This window comes from Hypanus sabinus, chromosome 4 (genome assembly GCF_030144855.1).
Source record: "Hypanus sabinus isolate sHypSab1 chromosome 4, sHypSab1.hap1, whole genome shotgun sequence".
In the NCBI taxonomy this organism is placed as follows: domain Eukaryota; kingdom Metazoa; phylum Chordata; class Chondrichthyes; order Myliobatiformes; family Dasyatidae; genus Hypanus; species Hypanus sabinus.
This window is the reverse complement of record NC_082709.1, coordinates 183,785,670-183,806,750: the sequence shown is the minus strand read 5'-3', so window position 1 is coordinate 183,806,750 and position 21,081 is coordinate 183,785,670. Positions and strand designations below refer to the sequence as shown.

The window sequence follows — 21,081 nt, the reverse complement described above, 5'->3', positions numbered from 1 at the left end:
ATGTGATTTGAGATGGTGAAACTGCCCTCGACTAAAATAATACAAGGATGGAAGAAAACTCACAAATGAAAAGCATAAAACCTGCAAAAGCAAGTGTACAGAAAGATAAAGGCAGAAAAGGCAATTTGAGGCAATTAAAACAACACAAGCAAGAAGGAACTTCAACTTGTGTCTAATATATTAAAGGCTGACCAACACAAGCACTAAGGTAACCATCACCCACCAGGTTCCTCCAGGTATCAGGGTGGTCACTCACAACCCTCCTCCAGGTATCATATATAATAAATCTGGTCATCTATTATTCTCCTCCAGCTATCACCATGGTAATCATCACCTGCCACCCTCCTCTAGTTATCAGCTTCACAGTTCCATAGAGAACAGAATCAGAAACGGAAAAGATTCTGTTGATGCTGGAAATCCAGAGTAACACACATAAAATGCTGGATGAACTCAGCAAGTCAGGTTGCACCTCTGGAAATGAAGAAACAGCCGACTGTTTGCGCCCGATCTGTACTAAACCCATTTACATAAGCTATCTAGATACTTAGTAAATGTTATGAGATTCTGTCTCAGATTCCAACCACCCACTCAATGGAAAAAAAATCCTTCAGTTGCTCCCTAAACCTCCTGCCCCTCACCTACACCTTTTCTCTCTAGCTTTAGCCAGCTCTAATACACAGAAGTTTTGTAATGTCTAACCTACAGCCCTTTGTATATCTCAGTCAGGTTTTGTAACAGTTTCCTGCACTCCAACGAAAATAAATCCAAAGTAACACACACAAAATGCTGGAGCTACTTAGGTCAGACAGCATCTAAGGAGGGGAATAAACAGTCAACGTTTCAGGTAGAGACCCTTCACTGGCTCCACTCTTACCTCTTCACTTCTCCCTCATTCATTCTACCTATTGTTTCCTTAGGGTCTTTCCTAAATGTATGGCCTCATTTGTTTATTCCGGATTAAACTTCCTCACAGCTTTGCTAATCTTACCAACAGATCGCTCAAAAAATTACCCTCCTCACCATCAATACAACCAATTTTCCTAACAACTTCAAACTGCATTGTCATACCTCCTACATTTGAAGATCAAGAATCAACTCCATTCACCATATACTATATTTGCATGTACTAAGAACTTGCTGTGAAGTGTTGGTCAGAGCACGACATGACAAAAAGCAAAAACATTCAACAATTCTGAGGAGTAAAGAATTTTATTAAAAAAAGGAATTATATATAAATTAAAAAAGAGTTAATGAAGTTAGAGGTTAAAGAACAGATATGGAATAAAATGTGCATAAACAATTACCAACATGTATTTACAATGTAAACAGCAAGGAAACTAAGTGGTTAGCGTGCCACTATTACAGCTCAGAGTTCGAAGTTCAATTCCGGTGTTGTCGCAAGGAGTTTGTACGTTCTCCCCATGACCACATGGGTTTCCTCCCACAGTCCAAAGATGTACCGGTTTGGTTAAATAGTCAGTGTAAATTGTCCTGTGATTAGGCTAGTGTTAAATAGATGGGTTGCTGAGCGGTGTAGCTCATTGGGCTGGAAGGGCCTGTTCCGCACTGTACCCCAAAATAAATAATAAACAAACAATTAAAAGTGGTTTAAAGTGATGCAATGATGGGGGTATAGACAGAGAGTGGGTTGACTTAACTAGACGATTGATCAGATTAACTGCCTAGTAGAAGAAACTTTTTGGTGTGAAGTTTTTGTTTTAACAGCCCTATGGCATTTTCCAGCATTGAGCTTTTAAATAAGTTAGTTTGCAGGGTGGGTGGCATCCCCAATGACTTTTCCTGCCTGTTTCTTTGTCCTGTACACATACAAATCCTGCAGTGATGGTAGACTGGAGCCAATGACCTTCTCTGCTGACCTGACGGTTTACTGTAGTTTTTATATATTGTGAGAGGATACTGCACTAAACCAGACAGCAATGGATGACTTCTGCCATGCCAGTGTAGATTTGCACCAATGTACTTGGAGGAAGATGGAATTTTACCAACTGTCGCAAGAAGTCCATCCTCTGTTGTGCCTTTTTGCTAATGAAGGATATATGGTTTTCCCACCAAAGGACCTGTGAAATAATAACGTCCAGGAACCTGAATACTTTAACAACTTTAACTGTAGAGTTAAGGGTGCCATGGTAGTGTGGCAGCTAGTGCAACACTGTTACAGCTTTGGGAATGGAGGCTGGAGTTCAATTCTGGTGCCGTCTGTAAGGAGCTTGTGTATTCTCCTCATTACAACACCGATTTTGTTCAAGTGCTCTGCTTTCCTTTCACAGTCCAAAGACATCCAAAGGTTAATTGGTCACTGTAAATTGGCCTGATTAGGCTAGGGTTAAATAGGTGGGTTGTTGGCCTAGCAGCCCATTGGGCCGGAAGGACCTGTTCCGCGTTGTGCCTCTAAGTAGGTACAATACCAAGTTGCTGATAATGAATGGGTGGAGAGGAGACATTTCTCCTGAATTCCATATGCATGCATCAATCAATCAATCAAATCTAATCAATGTAATAAGGGAACAAGCACTAATCTCCAGGTTACAGAACAGGGTCACAGGCTTCCAAGCACAGAACTACCAACTGTGTCATTACGACCAAGTTAATATTGGATCTAATGAGATAAAGAGGCAAGGTGGAACGAGCAGGGAGAAAAGAGGAGCTAACCCGAGTTCAACTTTGACTTTTGATGCCACCAATGTGAAGTGCCATTTCACAGATTTGTCACCATCTGGCGAAAGAAATTCCTCCTGTTCCTCAGAACATTCCTCTGATCTAAAGGGCCATCTTTCTATTCTGAGGCTGAGCACTCATGTCTCCTAAAATCCCCCACTACAGGAAACATCCTTTCCATGTCAAGTCTATCAAGGCCTTTCAATATTCAATAGGTTTCAATGAGATCCCTTATCATTTTTGTAAACTCCAGCAAGTACAGGCCTAGAGCCATTAAATTCTCCTCATATGTTAACCCTATCATTCCTGTGATCATTCTCGTGAACCTCCTCTGGACCCTCTCCAATAAAAGGGAGAAGGCAGTGATAAAATTCTCTCTTCCATGTGACCTCTTTTGTTCCAATGACACTGACTGAGCAGCTCCAACAGACAAGTATAGACCGAGTTTCCTGTCTCAGTTATAAACGAAGCACTTAGCTCACTGTGAAGCTATGGGACACATCTCACCAGGAACCACACTGCAAAGAAATCTACACACCGATCCCAACCACCAGTGGGGAGCTAGATCTGAGCATTCGCATTCCAGAGCTATCAAAAAAGTACTGACGGCTACCTGAAGAGAAAAAAAAAAATTCCGATTGAGGTTGAGATGAAACCAAATGCACATCAGCTCTGGCAGGTTTGCCGGCCATTACTTCCTACATAGCAGAACTGAACATCATGAATGGCAGTGATGCTTCACTCCCAGATGAGCTCAACATCTTTTATGTACATTTTGAAAGGAAGTGAATCCCTGCAGCATCTGGTTACCCTGTGATCTCTATCTTGGAGGCTGATGTGAGAACACCTTTTAAGAGGGGAACCCTCGTAAGGTGTCAGCCCTGATGGTAGGGCTTTGAAAGACCTGTACCATCCAAATGGTGGGAGTTTCAAGGAAATCTGCATCTCTCACTGCTTTAGTTGGAGGTTCCCACTGCTTCAAAAGGGTGATAATCATACCAGTGTCCAAGAAGAACAGGGTGAGCTGCCATAATAACTATTACCCAGTGGCACTCCTATCTATGATGAAGTGCTTTGGCAGATTGGTCATGGCTCAAATCACCTCCTGCCTAAGCCAGGACCTGGATGCATTGCTACTTGCCTTTCGCCACAATAGGTCTACAGAGGATGCAATCTCACTGGCTCTCAACTTGGCCTTGGATCACCTGCACAATAGTCATACTTATGTTAGGCTGGAGTTCAACACAATTATACACTCAGTTGTAATCAAAAGCTCCAAAACCTTGGCCGCTATACCTCCCTATGCAACTGGATCTTTGACTTCCTCACTGGGAGGCCGCAGTCTGTGTGGATCGGAATAACATCACCTCCTTGCTGACAATCAAAACTGACCTCAAGAATGCTTACCCACTGCTCTACTCTGTCTGTACCCACGACTGTGTGGCTATAAATTTGCCAATGACACAACTATTGTTGGCAGAATTCAGATGGTGATGAGGAGTGAGATATATCAACTGAGTGGTGTTGCAGCAACAACCTTGCAGTCAACATCATTGATGAAGGAAGAGCAGTAAATGTACTGTATATGGATTTCAGCAAGGTATTTGATAAGGTACCCCATGCAAGGCTCATTCAGAAAGTAAGGAAGCATGGGATCCAAGGGGACATTGCTTTGTGGGTCCAGAACTCGCTCGCCCACAGAAGGCAAATAGTGGTTGTAGATGGGTCATATTCGGCATGGAGGTCGGTGACTAGTGGTGTACCTCAGGGATCTGTTCTGGGACCCTTACTCTTCGTGATTTTTGTAAATGACCTGGATGAGGAAGAGGAGGGTTGGGTTAGTAAGTTTGCTGATGACACAAAGGTTGGAGGTGTTGTGGATAGTGTGGAGGGCTGTCAGAGGTTACAGCAGGACATTGATAGGATGCAAAACTGGGCTGAGAAGTGGCAGATGGAGTTCAACCCAGATAAGTGTGAAGTGGTTCATTTTGGTAGGTCAAATATGATGACAGAATATAGTATTAATGGTAAGACTCCTGGTAGCGTGGAGGATCAGAGGGATCTTGGGGTCCAAGTTCATAGGACACGCAATGCAGCTGCACAGGTTGACCCTGTGGTTAAGAAGGCATACGGTGTATTGGCCTTCATCAATTGTGGAACTGAATTTAGGAGCCAAGAGGTAATGTTGCAGCTATACAAGACTCTGGTCGGACCCCACTTGGAGTACTGTGCTCAGTTCTGGTCGCCTCACTACAGGAAGGATGTGGAAGCCATAGAAAGGGGTGCAGAGGAGATTTACAAGGATGTTGTCTGGATTGGGGAGCATGCCTTATGAAAACAGGTTGAGTGAACTGGGCTTTTTCTCCTTGGAGCGACAGAGGATGAAAGGTGACCTGATAGAGGTGTATAAGATGATAAGAGGCACTGATCGTATGGATAGTCAGAGGCTTTTTCCCAGGGCTGAAATGGTTGCCACAAGAGGACACAGGTTTAAGGTGCTGGGGAATAGGTACAAAGGGGATGTCAGGGGTACGTTTTTTACTCAGAGTGGTGAGTGCGTGGAATGGGCTGCCAGCAACGGTGGTGGAGGTGGAAACGATAGGGTCTTTTAAGAGACTTTTGGATAAGTACATGGAGCTTAGAAAAATAGAGGGCTATGGGGGTAAGCCTAGTAATTTCTAAGGTTGGGACATGTTTGGCACAACTTTGCGGGCTGAAGGGCCTCTATTGTGCTATAGGTTTTCTGTTTCTATGTTTCGATCAGTAAGACCAAGGAATTGTCTATGGACTTCAGGAACAGGAAGTCGAGGGAACTCACATCGGTCCTCGTTGAGAGATCAGAATTGGAAGAGATGAAAAGTTTCAAGTTCCTGGTTGTTAACATCTCTGAGGATCTATCCTAGGCCCAACATACTGATACAATTACTAAGAAGGCATGGCATGTCAGTGGTTATATTTCATTAGGAGTTTGAGAAGAATTGGTATGTCACCAAAAACACTCGTAGATGTCTAGATGGTCTGAGCAAAGAATTCAAACTGGTTGCATCACCGTCTGGTATGAAGGGGTCACTATACAGGATCGGAAAAAGCTGCAGAAAGGTGTAAACTCAGCCAGCTTCATCATGCCCACTAGCCTCCCCAGTATCCGGACATCTTCAAAAGGCGATGCCTCAAAAAGGGGGCATCCATCATTAAGACCCCACCAGCCAGGACATGTCCTCTTCTCATTGCTACCATCAAGGAGCTACAGGAGCCCAAAGACACACTTAACATTTCAGTAACAGCTTTCCCCCCTCCACTATCAGATTTCTCAATGGACAATGAACACATCAAAACTTCCACGGTATTTTTCCCCTCTCTTTTTGCACTATTTATTTTTATATATAATTTTTATTATTGTATATTGTAAATGACCACAAAACAACAAATCTCATGACATATGCTGGTGATGTTAAACCTGATTCTGAAAACTGAAAGTTTCAGCACTGTGCAACACACAGGCCTCAGCTCATCTTCCTGCTTTTATACGATCTGCTTAGGTTTGGATTTAAAAAAAAATAATTTATTCATTTTTACATTCACTACATAAGTTACACAGTTAACAATGGCCAGTTTGACCTGAGCCAAAAATATCTAGTAGATGTCTTGGGAGAAATTGTCTGTTATAGTAGTACCATATCACCACAGACCTAGGAGTGATCAGGTATGCCTGGGATAGATGCTGTTCCTTATTTAAACAAATATGCCATGATGAGGCCACTCTCAGGTTGGAGGAGCAACAGTTCATATTCTTTCTGGGTAGTCACCAACCTGATGACATGAACATCAATTTCTCTAACTTCCGGTAATTTCTCCCATCTTCTAGCAGGTTTCGCCAAATGAAATTCAACTTCCACCCAGTCTATTTCATCTGAAACAGATCTGTTGACACATCTGCTGACTGCAGGACCTAGGGCCTAGTATTCCTCAAAAACCTGTTGGGATACACACTATATCGGAACACTTTATCTGTTCACGACATGTGTGAGTGGAGCTTTGCAAGGATGACATTTCCCAGAGCTCCTTGCAATGTGTAGGAGTTCACTCCTTCATTTCTGCCAACCCTTACAGGATTGGCAACTCCCTTTAGTGAATCTATTTTAAGCACAGGGTTTCTGTAAGACAAGGATTGAGGATATCTCGTATGTCCTCCTCCAGCCACTGATGGGATCTATTTAAACCACACAATTGCATTGTTGATCATGATCCTTCCAAGAAATAAATTTTCTGCAGTCAAATACAAGCACACATGTTCATGAGTGAAAGAGGCACACAGACATAAAAACAAACCACTTACACTGTTTATGTGAAGAACAAAGAGCATGCAAGGAAAACTTAAAAAAAAGTTTGCAGCCAAAGTGAATTTCAGGAATGCAATGTAAGTACACAGCAGCTTTGTGCTCTGTTCTGCACCCCACTATCAGTCATAATAATTAGATGCTGGGGGTGAAAAGCAGAGTATGAATGCCAAGTCCACTTCTGCCTCACCCTGCCCAGGGGTATTTTGTACCCTGTGGAATGTTTATTGGACATTTGTTTATTGGTAAAATATTTTGTTGCCCTCTTGTTTACCCATACTTCATGTTGACATATCTTAAGCCATTCTTTGGAGAAAAAAAGTTAGAAATAGCAACTGGTCAGAGCTCAAAATGAAACATGGCACAACAGTGATGTTAAAGATTAGTTGCACATTATACATATCTGCATATTATATACAGGAGTATCTACATATTATACATCTTCAAGAGGCAGTAACTCAAGAAGGCAGCATTATTAAGGACCCTCAATTTCCAGGACATGCCCTCTTCTTATTTCTGCCATCAGGGAGAATCAGGAGGCTGAAGACCCACACTCATATTTTAGGAACAGCTTCTTCCCCTCTACCATTAGATTTAATCCATTAACGCTCATCATCATCATGTGTTGTGTCATAAGGTGTGGGCGAGCATGGTCTTAACCATGATTGTTCTTGGCAAATTGTTTGACATTTGCCTTCTTTTGGACAGTGGCTTTACAAGACAGTTGACCCCAGGAATATCAATACTCTTCAGAGACCGTCTGCCTGGTGTCAGTGGTCACATAACCAGGATTTGTCATATGTACCAGCTGCTCATACGACTATCCACCACCTGCTCCCAAGGCTTCACGTGACCCCAATCCCCACTTTGCCCAAGGGTGACCTGCAAACTACTGGAGGGAAGGAGCGCCTTACATCTCCTTTGGTAGAGATGTATCACTGTCCTGCCAATACTACCAAGTTAATATTATTTTCACTATTTATTTAATATTGTCATTTTATGTCCTTGCACTGTACTACTTCCATGGAACAATAAATGTTGTGTTATGTAAGTCTGTGATTTGATTCTGACTATTGCACCATTTTTCTTTGCAAATTTGCTACTTCAGCTTTGCTAAATTATAAAGCTGCATTTGATGGGTCAGCAAGTTCATTCAGTGTACATAATGTGCTACAGAGAACAGTGGGAATTGACTTCAGTTCTGTCCCAAAGCTAGTCTTCCAAGGTCATAGGTCAAGGGTGACAGGTGGAATGTCTAAGGGGAACATGAGTGGGAACATCTTCATTCAGAGGACAGTGAGAGTGTGGAATGAGCTGCCAATGCAAGTGGTGGATGCAGAGTTGATTTCAACATTACGACAAATTTGGATAGGGACACGGATGGGGAGGGCAGGTAAGGATGGCTATGATCTAGGTGTAGGTCAATAGGAGTAGGCATATTAAGAGTACAGCAGAGTCTACAAATCTGTAGAGATAGGAGAATAATTAGGCTATTCCAGCCACGAGTTTGCTCGCCATTCCATCATAGCTAATTTATTATCCCTGTCAACCTCATTCTCTTGCCTTCTCCCTATAACAACTGAAGCCCTGTTTAAATGAAAACCTATCAACCTCTGTCTTAAATATATCCAATGACTTGGCCTCTACAGCCACCTGTAGCAATGAATTCCATAAATTCACCATTCTTTGGTGAAAGAATTTTTTCCTCATGTTTGTTCTGAATGATGTCCCACTTCTCTGACTAGATAGGATGAAATGCCTGTTTCTTTGCTGCAGCTTTCTATGACTCTAAGTTGTGGAGGGAAGGGCTTAAGAAAATAAAAGCTGCCAATCACTTCATGTTCCTGATCGAAAAGCCACAGAACTTGGAAACAAGCCCTTTGGTCTAACAGGTCCAAGATGAAAAGAGGCACAGATAGAGTGGACAGGCAGCATCTTCTTCCCAGCCTAGCACTAACTAACATGAAAGGACATTACCTTACAGTGATTGGAAGAAACATAAGGGGGTGTATCAACAGGTAGATTTTTTTTTAGAGTGGTAAGTGCATGGATCGTACTCCTAGGAGTGATGGTAAAGGTAGATACATTAAGGGCATTTAAGAGCTTAAATAGGCACACAAGACAGTAAATTTCACTACATATGTCAGTGATAATAAGCTTGATTCTGGTATGTTAAAAGGACTTTATATACCTTTCACAGGATGGGTACATTAATTGCTGAACTACATCCAAGAATATGGGTAATGCATTTGTAAACATTACCACAAGTTCCAGGGAATTTAAACTGTTAGTTAAATTCAGAATAAAGTAGCTAATATTAGTAACGATGGCCTTTGAATTACCAGTATGTTCCAATAGCTAATCCATATACATTATTGAGAAGACAATATGCTGGCCTTATATAGAGTCACAGAATACCACAGCCCAGAAACAGGCCCTTTGGCCCATTCAGTCCATGCCAAACTATTATTCTGCCTAGTCCCATCGATGTGCATCTGAACCATAGCCCTTCAATCCATTGTACCTATCCAAACTTCTCTTAAATCAAACCCGCATCCACAACTTACCAATTTATAAGATATTTATATAATCCCAGACCTAGCCTAATCACAGGACCATTTACAATGACCTATTATCCGACTACCTGGTACGTGTTTGGACTGTGGGAGGACACTGGAGCACCCGGAGAAAACCCACACAATCCATGCGGAGAACATACAAACTCCTTAAAGAGGACACTGTAATTGAAATCCTAACTCTGATGCCACGAGCTGTAACAGAGTCTCAATAACTGTTGTCAGTAGCATCTTGATTATCTGCCTGCCATTCAAATCAAGGATAATTCAGGACGAACAACATATTCTGATCTTGCCAGAAATACCCATGTCAACGATTTTTTTAAAATTTCAAGGTAATAGTTATCTTTAAAGTTCACCCCGATATCAGTCAAATAGTATTCAAAACAGAGAGAAGGGAAACATCTTCTGTTGGCTATGATACTCCTGTATATACCATAGATGAAACAAGATGTTAAGAAACGTTAGTGGCAGTGGGCAGGAGAGAGAAGGGGCTCTTCTTTGCAAATAATAACCGAGTATTGAATGGTATTAGCTATGGAACATTTATTTATTTGATAACAGCAATGAATAAAGAAAAAAGTGGGCTTGTTGCAAGTCATACCGCTTGCAGTGCAGCCTCTGGGCCTTGGTCTTCACATTCGGCGGCAGTTTTAGAGATGCTCCGTGCTGTGTCCTCTTCACAAATTTTGGAGGGCTGGTGCACTGTGGGCTGTTCCAAGTATTTCAACTCTTTTGTGTGCACTACAAAAATAACAAGAGTGTTATAAACAATAAATAGATGCTGAAAATCCAGAGCAACACACACACAAAATATTGGAGGAATTCAGCAGGTCAGGCAGCATCTACAGAGAGGAATAAACAGTCAATGAGACCCGTCATCAATTTTCCTCTCCTCAATGCACCGCAGTTTCATCTAGATAAATGCCAAAAGGCAATTTGCTTTTTGCTGGTTAATTTACACCATTTCAAGTGACTTCAAGGTTTCAACAACTGTTATCACAAAGAAAAGCACAGAGACTGCAAATGCTGGAATTTAGAGCCACAAACGCATCACTGGAGGAAAGGCATTAGCTGTGGAGAGAAATAGATGGTTGATGTTTCAGGTCAAGACCCTTTATCTGGATTGAATACTTAATCTAGATTTAGGAATATAAAAAAGATTAAAGATCTTTAAATCTTTATCTTTATCTGGGCTGGAGAGCTTAATCAAGACAAAGTAATATGTTAATCCAAAAGCACAAAGCCTGGCTAAAGCTTGAGCCATAAAACAGATGCCACGGTAGAGTAGTGGTTAGCATGATGTGACTGGAGCTCGGGAAGTTCAATTCCAACATCGTGTGAGGAATGTTTGATGGCTCTGGGCCTCTTTTCACTGGATTTCAGAAGAATGAGGGGTGACCTCACTGAAACCTATCGAATATTGAGAAGCCTTGATAAAGTGGATGAGGGGAGGGTGTTTCCTATGGTGGGAGAGTCTAGGACCAGAGGACACAGTCTCAGAATAGAGGGGCATCCTTTTAGAATAGAGACTAGGAGGAATTTCCTTAGCCAGAGAGTGCTGGAACTGTGGAATTCATTGCCACAGGTGGCTGTGGAAGCAAAGACTTTATGTATATTTAAGGCAGAGGTTGATAGATTTTTGACTAGTCAGGGCATGAAGGGATACAAGGAAAAGGCAGGCGTTTAGGGCTGAGAGGAAAAATGGATCAGACATGATGAAATAGTGGAGTGGAATGGGCCAAATGGCCTAATTTTGTTCCTACATCTTATAGTCACCTCTAAGGTGTCTGTATATTCTCCCTGTAAGTGTGTGGGTGTTCTCTGAGTGCTCTGGTTTCCACCCATATACCAGTTAGTACAAGGGGTGATTTTTAAGTTCGTGGCCTAAGGTAGAAGGAGTCAATTTCAGAAAATCTAGCACACTTATTTTTCAACATAGTCCCTCCTACATGTACACACTTAGTCCAACAGTCGTGGAGCATTCGGATCCCTTCTTTGTAGAAGTGGTCCACAGAAGGGGTGATTGATAAGTTCGTGGCCTACGGTAGAAGGAGATGAGTTATTAACTTCAAACTTTCTGCATTTTCACTCAAAGAGTTGAACTGCACGAGCATCTTGGACCTCCAGGTGGTTCACAGCAGGGGTGATTGATAAGTTCATAGCCTAAGGTAGAAGGAGATGAGTTGTACAGCTCTCATTATATGCACATGCAGTTCAACTCTTTGAGTGATTATGCAGAAAGTTTGAAGTTAATAACTCATCTCCTTCTACCGTAGGCCACAAACTTATCAATCACCCTGCTGTGGACCACTTCTGGAGGTCCAAGACAGCGACTTCTACAAAGAAGGATCCGAATGCTCCATGACCGCTGGACTAAGTGTGTAAATGTAGGAGGGGACAATGTTGAAAAATTAATGTGCTTGGTTTTCTAAAATTGTCTCCTTCTACCTTAGGCCACAAACTTATCAATCGCCCTTCGTAGGTTAATTGGTCATTTTAAATTGTCCTCTGAGTAGGCTAGGGTGAAATAGGTGGGTTGCTGTATGGCGTGCTCATTGGGCTGGAAGGGCCATTTCCATATTGTATCTCTAAAATAAAAAAAATGAAATATTCAGAACGCATGATTCACTTCTACCCTCGTTCACAATGCAGAAGGAAATTTTTAATAATTTGCAGTGCCAATGTATGTTTAATCTATTTATTTACTTGTCTCCTACAGCCATTATTGTGAAGACTCCATGCAGCTTCAGCAGTAGTATGAACTGCAGTAGTGCAGGGGTGTGGAGGGGTGGGGGGTAGGGCTGGTGAAGGATGAACAAATCCCATTTCACAATGGGGAGGGTTAAATTCCTTGCACAATCCGATGTGGACCTACTTTCATATCTTTTAGATGTCAATGTTTTCACAGTAGATGTTTTCTGTTGACATATTTTGCTAAATAGGCTTGACTCTCTACTTGTTATATTTACACTTCCACAGAATGCACATTTACACTCACTGGCCATTTTATTAAGATCAGGAGGTACCTAATAAAGTGGCCACTGTGTGTATGTTTCTGGCTTTCTGCTGCTGTAGCCATCCACTTCAAGGTTCAATTTGTTGTGCACTCGGAGATGTTCTGCACAGCACTGTTGTAACGAGTAACGAATGGTTATTTGAGTTACTGTCACCTTGGAAGGCTGCTGGACCAGACAATATTCCTGGCAGAGTGCTTAAAGGACATGCAGACCAGCGAGCAGATGGTCTCACTGACATCTTCAACATCTCCCTGAGCAACGCCATCATTCCAATGTGCTTCAAGGCTGCCACCATCATCCCCACGCCTGAGATGTCTGCAGCGTCCTGCCTCAATGACCACCGTCTTGTTGCACTCACAACCATCATTGTGAAGTGTTTCGAAAGGCTTGTCATGAGGCACATCAAGACCATGCTGCCCCCCTCACTTTACCCCCTGCAGATTGCATACTGTCCAACCATTCAACAGACGATGCCATTACCATCACTCTCCACCTGGACAGAGAAGACACGCTTGTTCAAATGCTGTTCATTGGCTTGAGTTCAGCATTCAACACCTTCATCACTTAGAAACTGACTGGAAAGCTGAGCCTACTGGGCCGGAACACCTCCCTCTGCAACTGGATCCTAGATTTCCTGACTGGGAGACCTCAGTCAGTTCGGATCAGAGGCAGCATCTCCAACAGCATTACGGGGCCCCGCAGGGCTATGTGCTCAGTCCACTGCTGTTCACTCTGCTGACCCATGACTGTGCTGCAACATACAGCTCAAACCACATCAAATTCGCCAATGACACGACCGTGGTGGGTCTCATCAACAAGAACGATGAGTCAGTATACAGAGAGGAGGTGCAGCAGCTAACAGACTGGTGCACAGCCAACAACTTGTCTCTGAATGTGAACAAAACAAAAGAGATGGTTGTTGACTTCAGGAGGGCGCGGAGCGACCACTCCCTGCTGAACACCGATGGCTCCTCGGTAGAGATCGTTAAGAGCACCAAATTTCTTGGTGTTCACCTGGCGGAGAATCTCACCTGGTCCCTCAACACCAGCTCCATAACAAAGAAAGCCCAGCTGCACCTCTACTTTCTGCGAAGGCTGAGGAAAGTCCATCTCCCACCCATCATCCTCATCATATTCTACAGGGGTTGTATTGAGAGTGTCCTGAGTAGCTGCATCACTGCCTGGTTCGTAAATTGCACCATCTCGGATCGCAAGACCCTGCAGCAGATAGTGAGGCCAGCTGCGAAGATCATTGGGGTCTCTCTTCCCGCCATTAGACATTTACACTACAAGCTGCATCCGCAAAGCAAACAGCATTATGAAGGACCCCACACACCCATCATACAAACTCTTCTCCCTCCTGCCATCTGGGAAAAAGCACCGAAGCATTTGGGCTCTCAAGACCAGACTATGTAACAGTTTCTTCCCCAAAGCCATCAGACTCCTCAATACCCAGAGCCTGGACTGACACCAACTTACTGCCCTCTACTGTGCCTATTGTCTTGTTTATTATTTACTGTAATGCCTGCACTGTTTTGTGCACTCTATGCAATCCTGGGTAGGTCTGTAGTCTAGTGTAGTTTTTTTCTGTGTTGTTTTTTACATAGTTCAGTGTAGTTTTTGTAATGTTTCATGTAGCACCATGGTCCTGAAAAACATCTCGTTTTTACTGTGTACTGTTGTATCCAGAGATACTGGCCACGTGACAGATGCACTGCCACCTGGCTGGTCGGAAGACACACCACATGCCAATCAACATTTGGTCCCTCCCAACTAATCAATGCACACCTAAATTATTGGTCACCTTAATTGGATTATCGCACCCAGCCCCATGCTTTAAAAGGTGAGACTTGCTCTTGGCTAGCCCTCTCTTACAGACCGCCACATTGGAGGTAAGTGCATTGATTTATGTTTGAGAAGGTCTATTGTTTGTCCTGGTAAAGGAGCCGCACCAATAAAAGGTCAAGGGGGATAGCTGTTGTAGTGCTTTTCCCTTGTTCTTTGCTTGTGTAACCGTACCCTGTCGACACACCGGTTCCTGTGTATTGTAGTTGCTTGTGTTGATCCGACTTCCCCTTGTAAATAAATTCCTTATTAAAACTGTGTGTGTCCAGGCGTCTACTGTTGAGACTCAAAGAACCAGTTATTTTCCATCACAACATTTGGCGCTGCAGAGCAGGGCCTCATAGGTTTTGGCTGGACACAAGCACAGGGGATAATGTTCTGGAATAGGGGAAGAAAGCCAGAAGGCACCCAGGATAAGATCCGCGGGTGGGCTGATGAAAGGGAGGGATTTGAGAGTCTGGCCAGCATACTGGCAGACCAGGGAAAACCAGTGGACTGGTCTGAGCAGTTAGAGCCCCGTGGAGAGAAGCTGGGCCATCATGTGGTCTCCCTCCTGAAGGAATCAGGGTTCCCCCGAGCCAAGGGGAGTCAAAGGGGTGCCTTCTGGTTGTTTGCGTCCTTGCTGAGACGCCAGGTTAGAATTACTGATCACCTGCAGCACTTGTGTGGTCAGAAGGACGGGGAAATTGAAGACCTCAGTCAGCGTTGTTGCACGCTGAAGGAAGCAGCACAGGCTGCCCAGGCCCGAGACAATGACCTTGAAGTTCGGGGAACTGAACTTGCCTGTCGCCTCATAAAACTTCAGCAGGCCAGGGCAGCCCGTCGGTCTGGCTGGCAGCCGGACCCATTAAAGATTCGAGCCTTAGTCCAGTGTGGCGACAAGCTGGACGCATGGCTGGGGGATGGGGACATCTGGCTGGATAGTGACGATGAGGGGGTGCCCAAGGAACCAAGGTCCCACACCACACTTCCCCCTTCTCACCCGAGCTCCAACATGCCCGACCCGTCACCACCCGGTCCCAGGTTCACCGCAGGGAGGAAGGGAACAAGGGGGAGACGGCCAGGCCTTCCCCTAGTCACTCCGAGACCACGGAGACCCGGGACTTCTCCCCCAAGGAGCTGACCCAGTTGGCGGATTGCTACTGCCAACGACCAGGCGAGCACCTCGCCGCCTGGCTGCTCCGGCTGTGGGACGGGGGGTGGGGCAACCTCAGCTTCTCCCATCAGGAGGCAAGCGCCTGGGGAAGCCTCTCTGACCAGCAGAGCATAAACAATGCGCTGCGGACGCCACAAGTAGAAATCCACGACGGCACAACCCTATGGGATCGGGTAGTGATCGCGGTACGAGCTCGCTATCCCACACTTCTGGAGTGGGATCTACACGGGTGCCCGCAATGGGGTACGGTCAGTGAGGGCACCCGGGTTATCAGGGAATGGGCACTGGTCAACGGCATCTATCAAGGTGCCTGCGACCGTAACCTCCTTGAAAACACACGAGTGACCGGTGCCCTAGCGGGATACTTGGTCACTACCGCACGCCCCGATCTGAAGTCGGTAATCCTGCCCCTCATGGCACCAGCTAGCGGTAGGACCGTACGGGATGCCATCACCCTCCTGGAGGGATTAGAATATATGCAGAGGGGGCACCTACGTAGGTCCGCAAGACGGAGACAAGGGCCCTAGACACTGTCCCTCTCAGATATACACGCAGGCAGCTGTACACGGACCTGCTGTGTGCAAGGGTGGATTGTAACCAGATAGGTGGCATCCCCACCCCCAACCTGTGGAAGGAGCATTGCAGGGGGAAGACTAGTTACAAAAAGACCACCCACACCGACTGCACCTCCCCTGCCTGAAACTGTCTCGAAGGCCCTCGAAGCAGAACTCAAGACAGCTCGTCAGGCAGGAAATGTCCCACCTCCACCAGCAAAGTGCCTCACCCCCGGCATGGCAGCCCTCTCCCCCCTCCCATAGGATGAAGACCAGGGCCCCCGGCGCATTTGCTCTCCCGCCCGGGGGACCTGAGGCCACATATACCCGTCACAGTACATTGGGGAAAGGGAAACACACAGAGGTGGATGGCGCTGGTCGACACAGGTGCCCAGCACACGATTATCCCAGGCAATCCTGCCTTATGGAGGGGTACGGACATGCAAATAGAGGGATTGGGAGGGCTCCCTGTTACCAGTTAGGGAGGTCACCCTTCGCCTAGCCATAGGCAACAATTCCCCCAGACGTGTACAAGTCCTTATTGCCTCCTCCTCGGGATCAATGTTTTAAAGGGACAATCACTTGAAACAAACAGGGGCAAGTTCACCTTTGGCATTGCGCGAGCCACTATTGTCGTTGTGGCGGCTAAGTGGGAGCCAATTGTTGTTCCCCCTCCCTCCAAGATCATCTGTAACAGTCAGTACAGAGTGCCGGGGGGGGTGCCTAAAAATCGCAGACTCCATTCAAGCCCTGTTACGGGAGGGAATTATTAGAACCGCTGCCTCGCCTTTCAATAGCCCCATTTGGCCCGTCCGTAAGAGGAACGGCTCCTGGCGGATGACCGTTGATTATAGGCAATTGAACAAGGCTGCACCCCACCGCCGCCGCTGTACCTGACACTGTCACCCTTATTGAAGACATCGCAGGCCGTCCCCATAAACCCTGGGACGCTGTTGTCGATTTAGCGAATGCATTTTTCTCAATTCCCCTGCACTCAGATAGCCAAGACCAGTTTGCCTTTACTTGGGATAGCAGACAATACACTTTTAATCACCTGCCCCAAGGCTACATTCATAGCCCCACCCTCAGAGTTATTCCACAGCCACTGAGTATACGTAACGAATGCTGGTGCAGACTCCGCAATGCACACACTTCTAACTTTTCCGTTGGTCACAGCAACTGTCAGTGAAACTGGTACCCGGGTGCCCCAGTGACCACTGCCGACGATGCCGCTAAGCTGGGAGCTCCCTGGACTCTAAACGGGACCCACTGGATCTGCGGCCACTGCGCCTACCCGTGGCTCCCCACGAGCTGGAACGGCTGCTGCTTTCCAGCATATGCGGTGCCCTTCATCCACCCCCTGAATGACCTTGGGGAGCATCCGGCAAACAGCTGCCACCGGGACAAGAGGGCCATTACAGAGGCAGAGAGGTTCTGGATGATGGCCTTTCCCAGTTATGGTACGGCCCGGCTGTCCCAGGAGGTGATCCAGATGGCCAGTGTGCTCGAGACTCTGGCCAACGAGAGGACAGTGGCACTGCAACACACGGAGGATGCCCTCACCCGAACGGTGGCAGAACTGACAGCTGTCAGGGTGGTCGCCCTGCAGAACCGAGTGGACTGGACTACCTACTCGCTGCTGATGGAGGAACGTGTGCAGTGGTTGGTGAGGAATGCTGTACCTTTATCCCTGATGAGTCCAGCAACATCACTCACTTGGCTGCTCACATTCGGGACTCGGTGGCTAAAACTCAAAAATCAAGTGACCAGCTCCTCCGACACAACACCTCATGGGGCAATTGGTGGCCATTTGGGTCCCTAGAGGGTTGGTGGACAACTGTCATTCACTGGTCCATCACACTCATTCTTGTAATCATAGCCATTTCTATACTATGTTGCGCATGCCAGATGATTAAGAGTGTCTCTGCATTTACTTAGCTGCTCAAAATTGGTTATTTCTGTCATGTGCAATTTTGTTCCACCCTCTTATGTGTGTTGGCTATGTGGTGCGTCTTCCGAGGGATGGAGTGTATCCAGAGATACCGGCCACGTGACAGATGCACTGCCACCTGGCTGATCAGAGGACACACCACATGCCAATCAACATTTGGTCCCTCCCAACTAATCAATGCACACCTAAATTATTGGTCACCTTAATTGGATTATCGCACCCAGCCCCATGCTTTAAAAGGTGAAACTTGCTCTTGGCTAGCCCTCTCTTACAGATCACCTCATTGAAGGTAAGTGCATTGATTTATGTTTGGGAAGGTCTATCGTTTGTCCTGGTAAGGGAGCCGCAGCTATCCAAGGTCAAGGGGGATAGCTGTTGTAGTGCTTTTCCCTTGTTCTTTGTTTGTGTAACTGTACCCTGCCCCCACACCACTTCCTGTGTATTATAGTTGCTTGTGTTGACCCAACTTCCCCTTGTAAATAAATTCCTTATTATTTTCTAAATATTTATTTATTTATTAAATTTTAGGAAATTACAAAGAATAAATGTGATGATAAATAGTGTGAAAAATAATATTAACCCTCCCCCCCTTAACCCTTATCTAAAGAAAGAAAAAAAAGAGAAAGATTGCCTGGATATCGGAGGATCCCCACATGCTCCATGGAGTTCAAAATAATTTTAATATTTATTTTTACTTTCCCCAATTACTTTATAATTTTATCTTCAAAGGACCTATGTATTTAATCCTATCTTTTGTAGGTATGGGAGCCAAATTTTCAAAAATATATCATATTCATTTCTTAGACTGTATGTAATTTTTTCAAGTGGAATACAACTATGTATTTCATTATTCCAATGATCCATAGTTAAATATAAATAAAATTTCCAAGTAACTGCAATAACTTTTTTGGCTACTGCCAATGCAATTTTTATAATTTTTTTCTGATACTTATTCAATTTAAGTTTTGGTATTGTCCCTTCAATGTCTCCTAATAAAAATAATACTGGACTATGTGGGAGTTGTACTCCAGTAATTTGTTCCAATAAAAGTCTTAGATTTATCCAAAATGGTTGAATTTTAAAACAAGACCAAGAAGAATGTAAAAAAGTACCAATTTCTTAATTACATCGAAAACATTGGTCAGATATATTTGAATTTAATCTATTTATTTTCTGTGGTGTTATATATAATTGATGTAAAAAATTATATTGTATTAATCTAAGTCAAACATTTATTGTATTTCTCAAACTATCAGAACATAATCTTGACCAGTTTTTTCCATCAATTTTAACATTCAAATCAAATTCCCATTTTTGTCTTGATTTATGAATTCCTGATTTAATTGTCTGTTTTTGAATCAAATTATACATACAAGATGTAAATTTTTTAATTTTTCCTTTTCGAATTAATATTTCTATTTCACTAGATTTTGGCAACAACATTGTTTGACCCAGCTTTTCTCGTAAATAAGCCTTTGATTGAAAATAACAGAAAAGAGTGTTATTTGATATTTTATATTTATTTTTTAATTGATCAAATGACATCAATATACCTCCTTCAAAACAATCACCTATATATTTAATCCCCTTTTGGAACCAATTATGTAAAAGTTTATTATCCATTGTAAAAGGAATAAGCCTATTTTGAATTAAAGTTCTTTTTGCTAATAAAGATTTCTTTATCTCATCGTCCATATTTACCTTATTCCATAAATCAATCAAGTGTCTTAATATAGGAGATTCTTTTTTTCCCGTATCAATTTGGATTCCCATTTATATATAAAATCTTCTGGTATATTTTCTCCTATCTTATCTAATTCTATACTAATCCATGCCGGTTTTTCTTCCATCAAAAAAGGACGCAATAAATCTAAGTTGATTGACTTTATAATAATTCTTAAAATTTGGAAGTTGTAACCCTCCTAAATCAAATTTGCATGTCAAATTTTCCAATGATATTCTTGACATCTTTCCTTTCCAAAGAAATTTCCTTACATATTTATTCAGTTCTTGAAAAAACTTCTGAGGTAATTGTATTGATAAAGTTTGAAATAAATATTGCAATCTAGGAAATATATTCATTTTTACAGCATTAACTCTACCTATTAATGTTGTTGGTAACATCATCCATTTATCAAGATCCTCTTTTATTTTTTTAATAATGGCAAATAATTTTGTTTATATAAATTTTTTACATCATTATCAACTCTAATACCTAAATATTTTATCCCGTTTATTGACCATCGAAATTGAGTTACTAATCGACATTGATTATAATTTCCTTTGGTAAGGGGTAAAATTTCACTTTTATCCCAACTTACTTTATACCCTGATACTTTCCCACATTCTTCCAATCTAAAAGATAATCTTTGCAAAGATTGCAATGGGTTTGTTAAATAAATCAAAACATCATCAGCAAATAAATTAATCTTATATTCTTCTTGATTAACTCTAAAGCCCCTAATGTCTGAATCTGTTCTAATTAATTCAGCTAAAGGTTCTATTGCCAATACAAATAAAGCAGGTGATAATGGGCAGCCTTGTCTAGTTGACCTCGTTAAGCAAAATGGTGTTGAAATCTGACCATTTGTAACTACTTTAGCTTGAGGATTAGTATTTAAGGTTTTAATCCATTGTATAAAAGATTTTCCTAACTCGTATTTTTCCAATACCTTAAATAAAAAATCCCATTCCAATCTATCAAATGCTTTTTCTGTATCCAAAGCAACTGCCACACTCATTTCCTCTTTTTTCTGCCAAATGAATTATACTAAGTAACCGGGTTATATTATCCATTGATTGTCTGTTTTTAATAAAACCTGTTTGATCCATATGTATTAATTTTGGTAAATATTTAGATATTTTATTAGATAAAATTTTTGCTATTATTTTATAATCTGTATTCAACAAAGAAATAGGCCTATATGATGTTGGTTTTAAAGGATCTCTATCTTTTTTTGGCAATA

General features: G+C 43.2%; 1 protein-coding gene across 4 annotated transcripts in view; it reads right to left on the bottom strand.

Annotated features, from left to right (window-relative positions):
- The window catches only part of usp25 (ubiquitin specific peptidase 25), a 224,423-nt gene that overhangs the window by 86,500 nt on the left and 116,842 nt on the right, over positions 1–21,081 (bottom strand). For all 4 annotated transcript variants that reach the window (XM_059968975.1, XM_059968976.1, XM_059968977.1 and 1 more), the window contains one exon: positions 10,194–10,333. In XM_059968975.1, the coding sequence (XP_059824958.1) occupies positions 10,194–10,333 (140 nt within the window). The remainder of the gene's footprint in view (positions 1–10,193; positions 10,334–21,081) is intronic.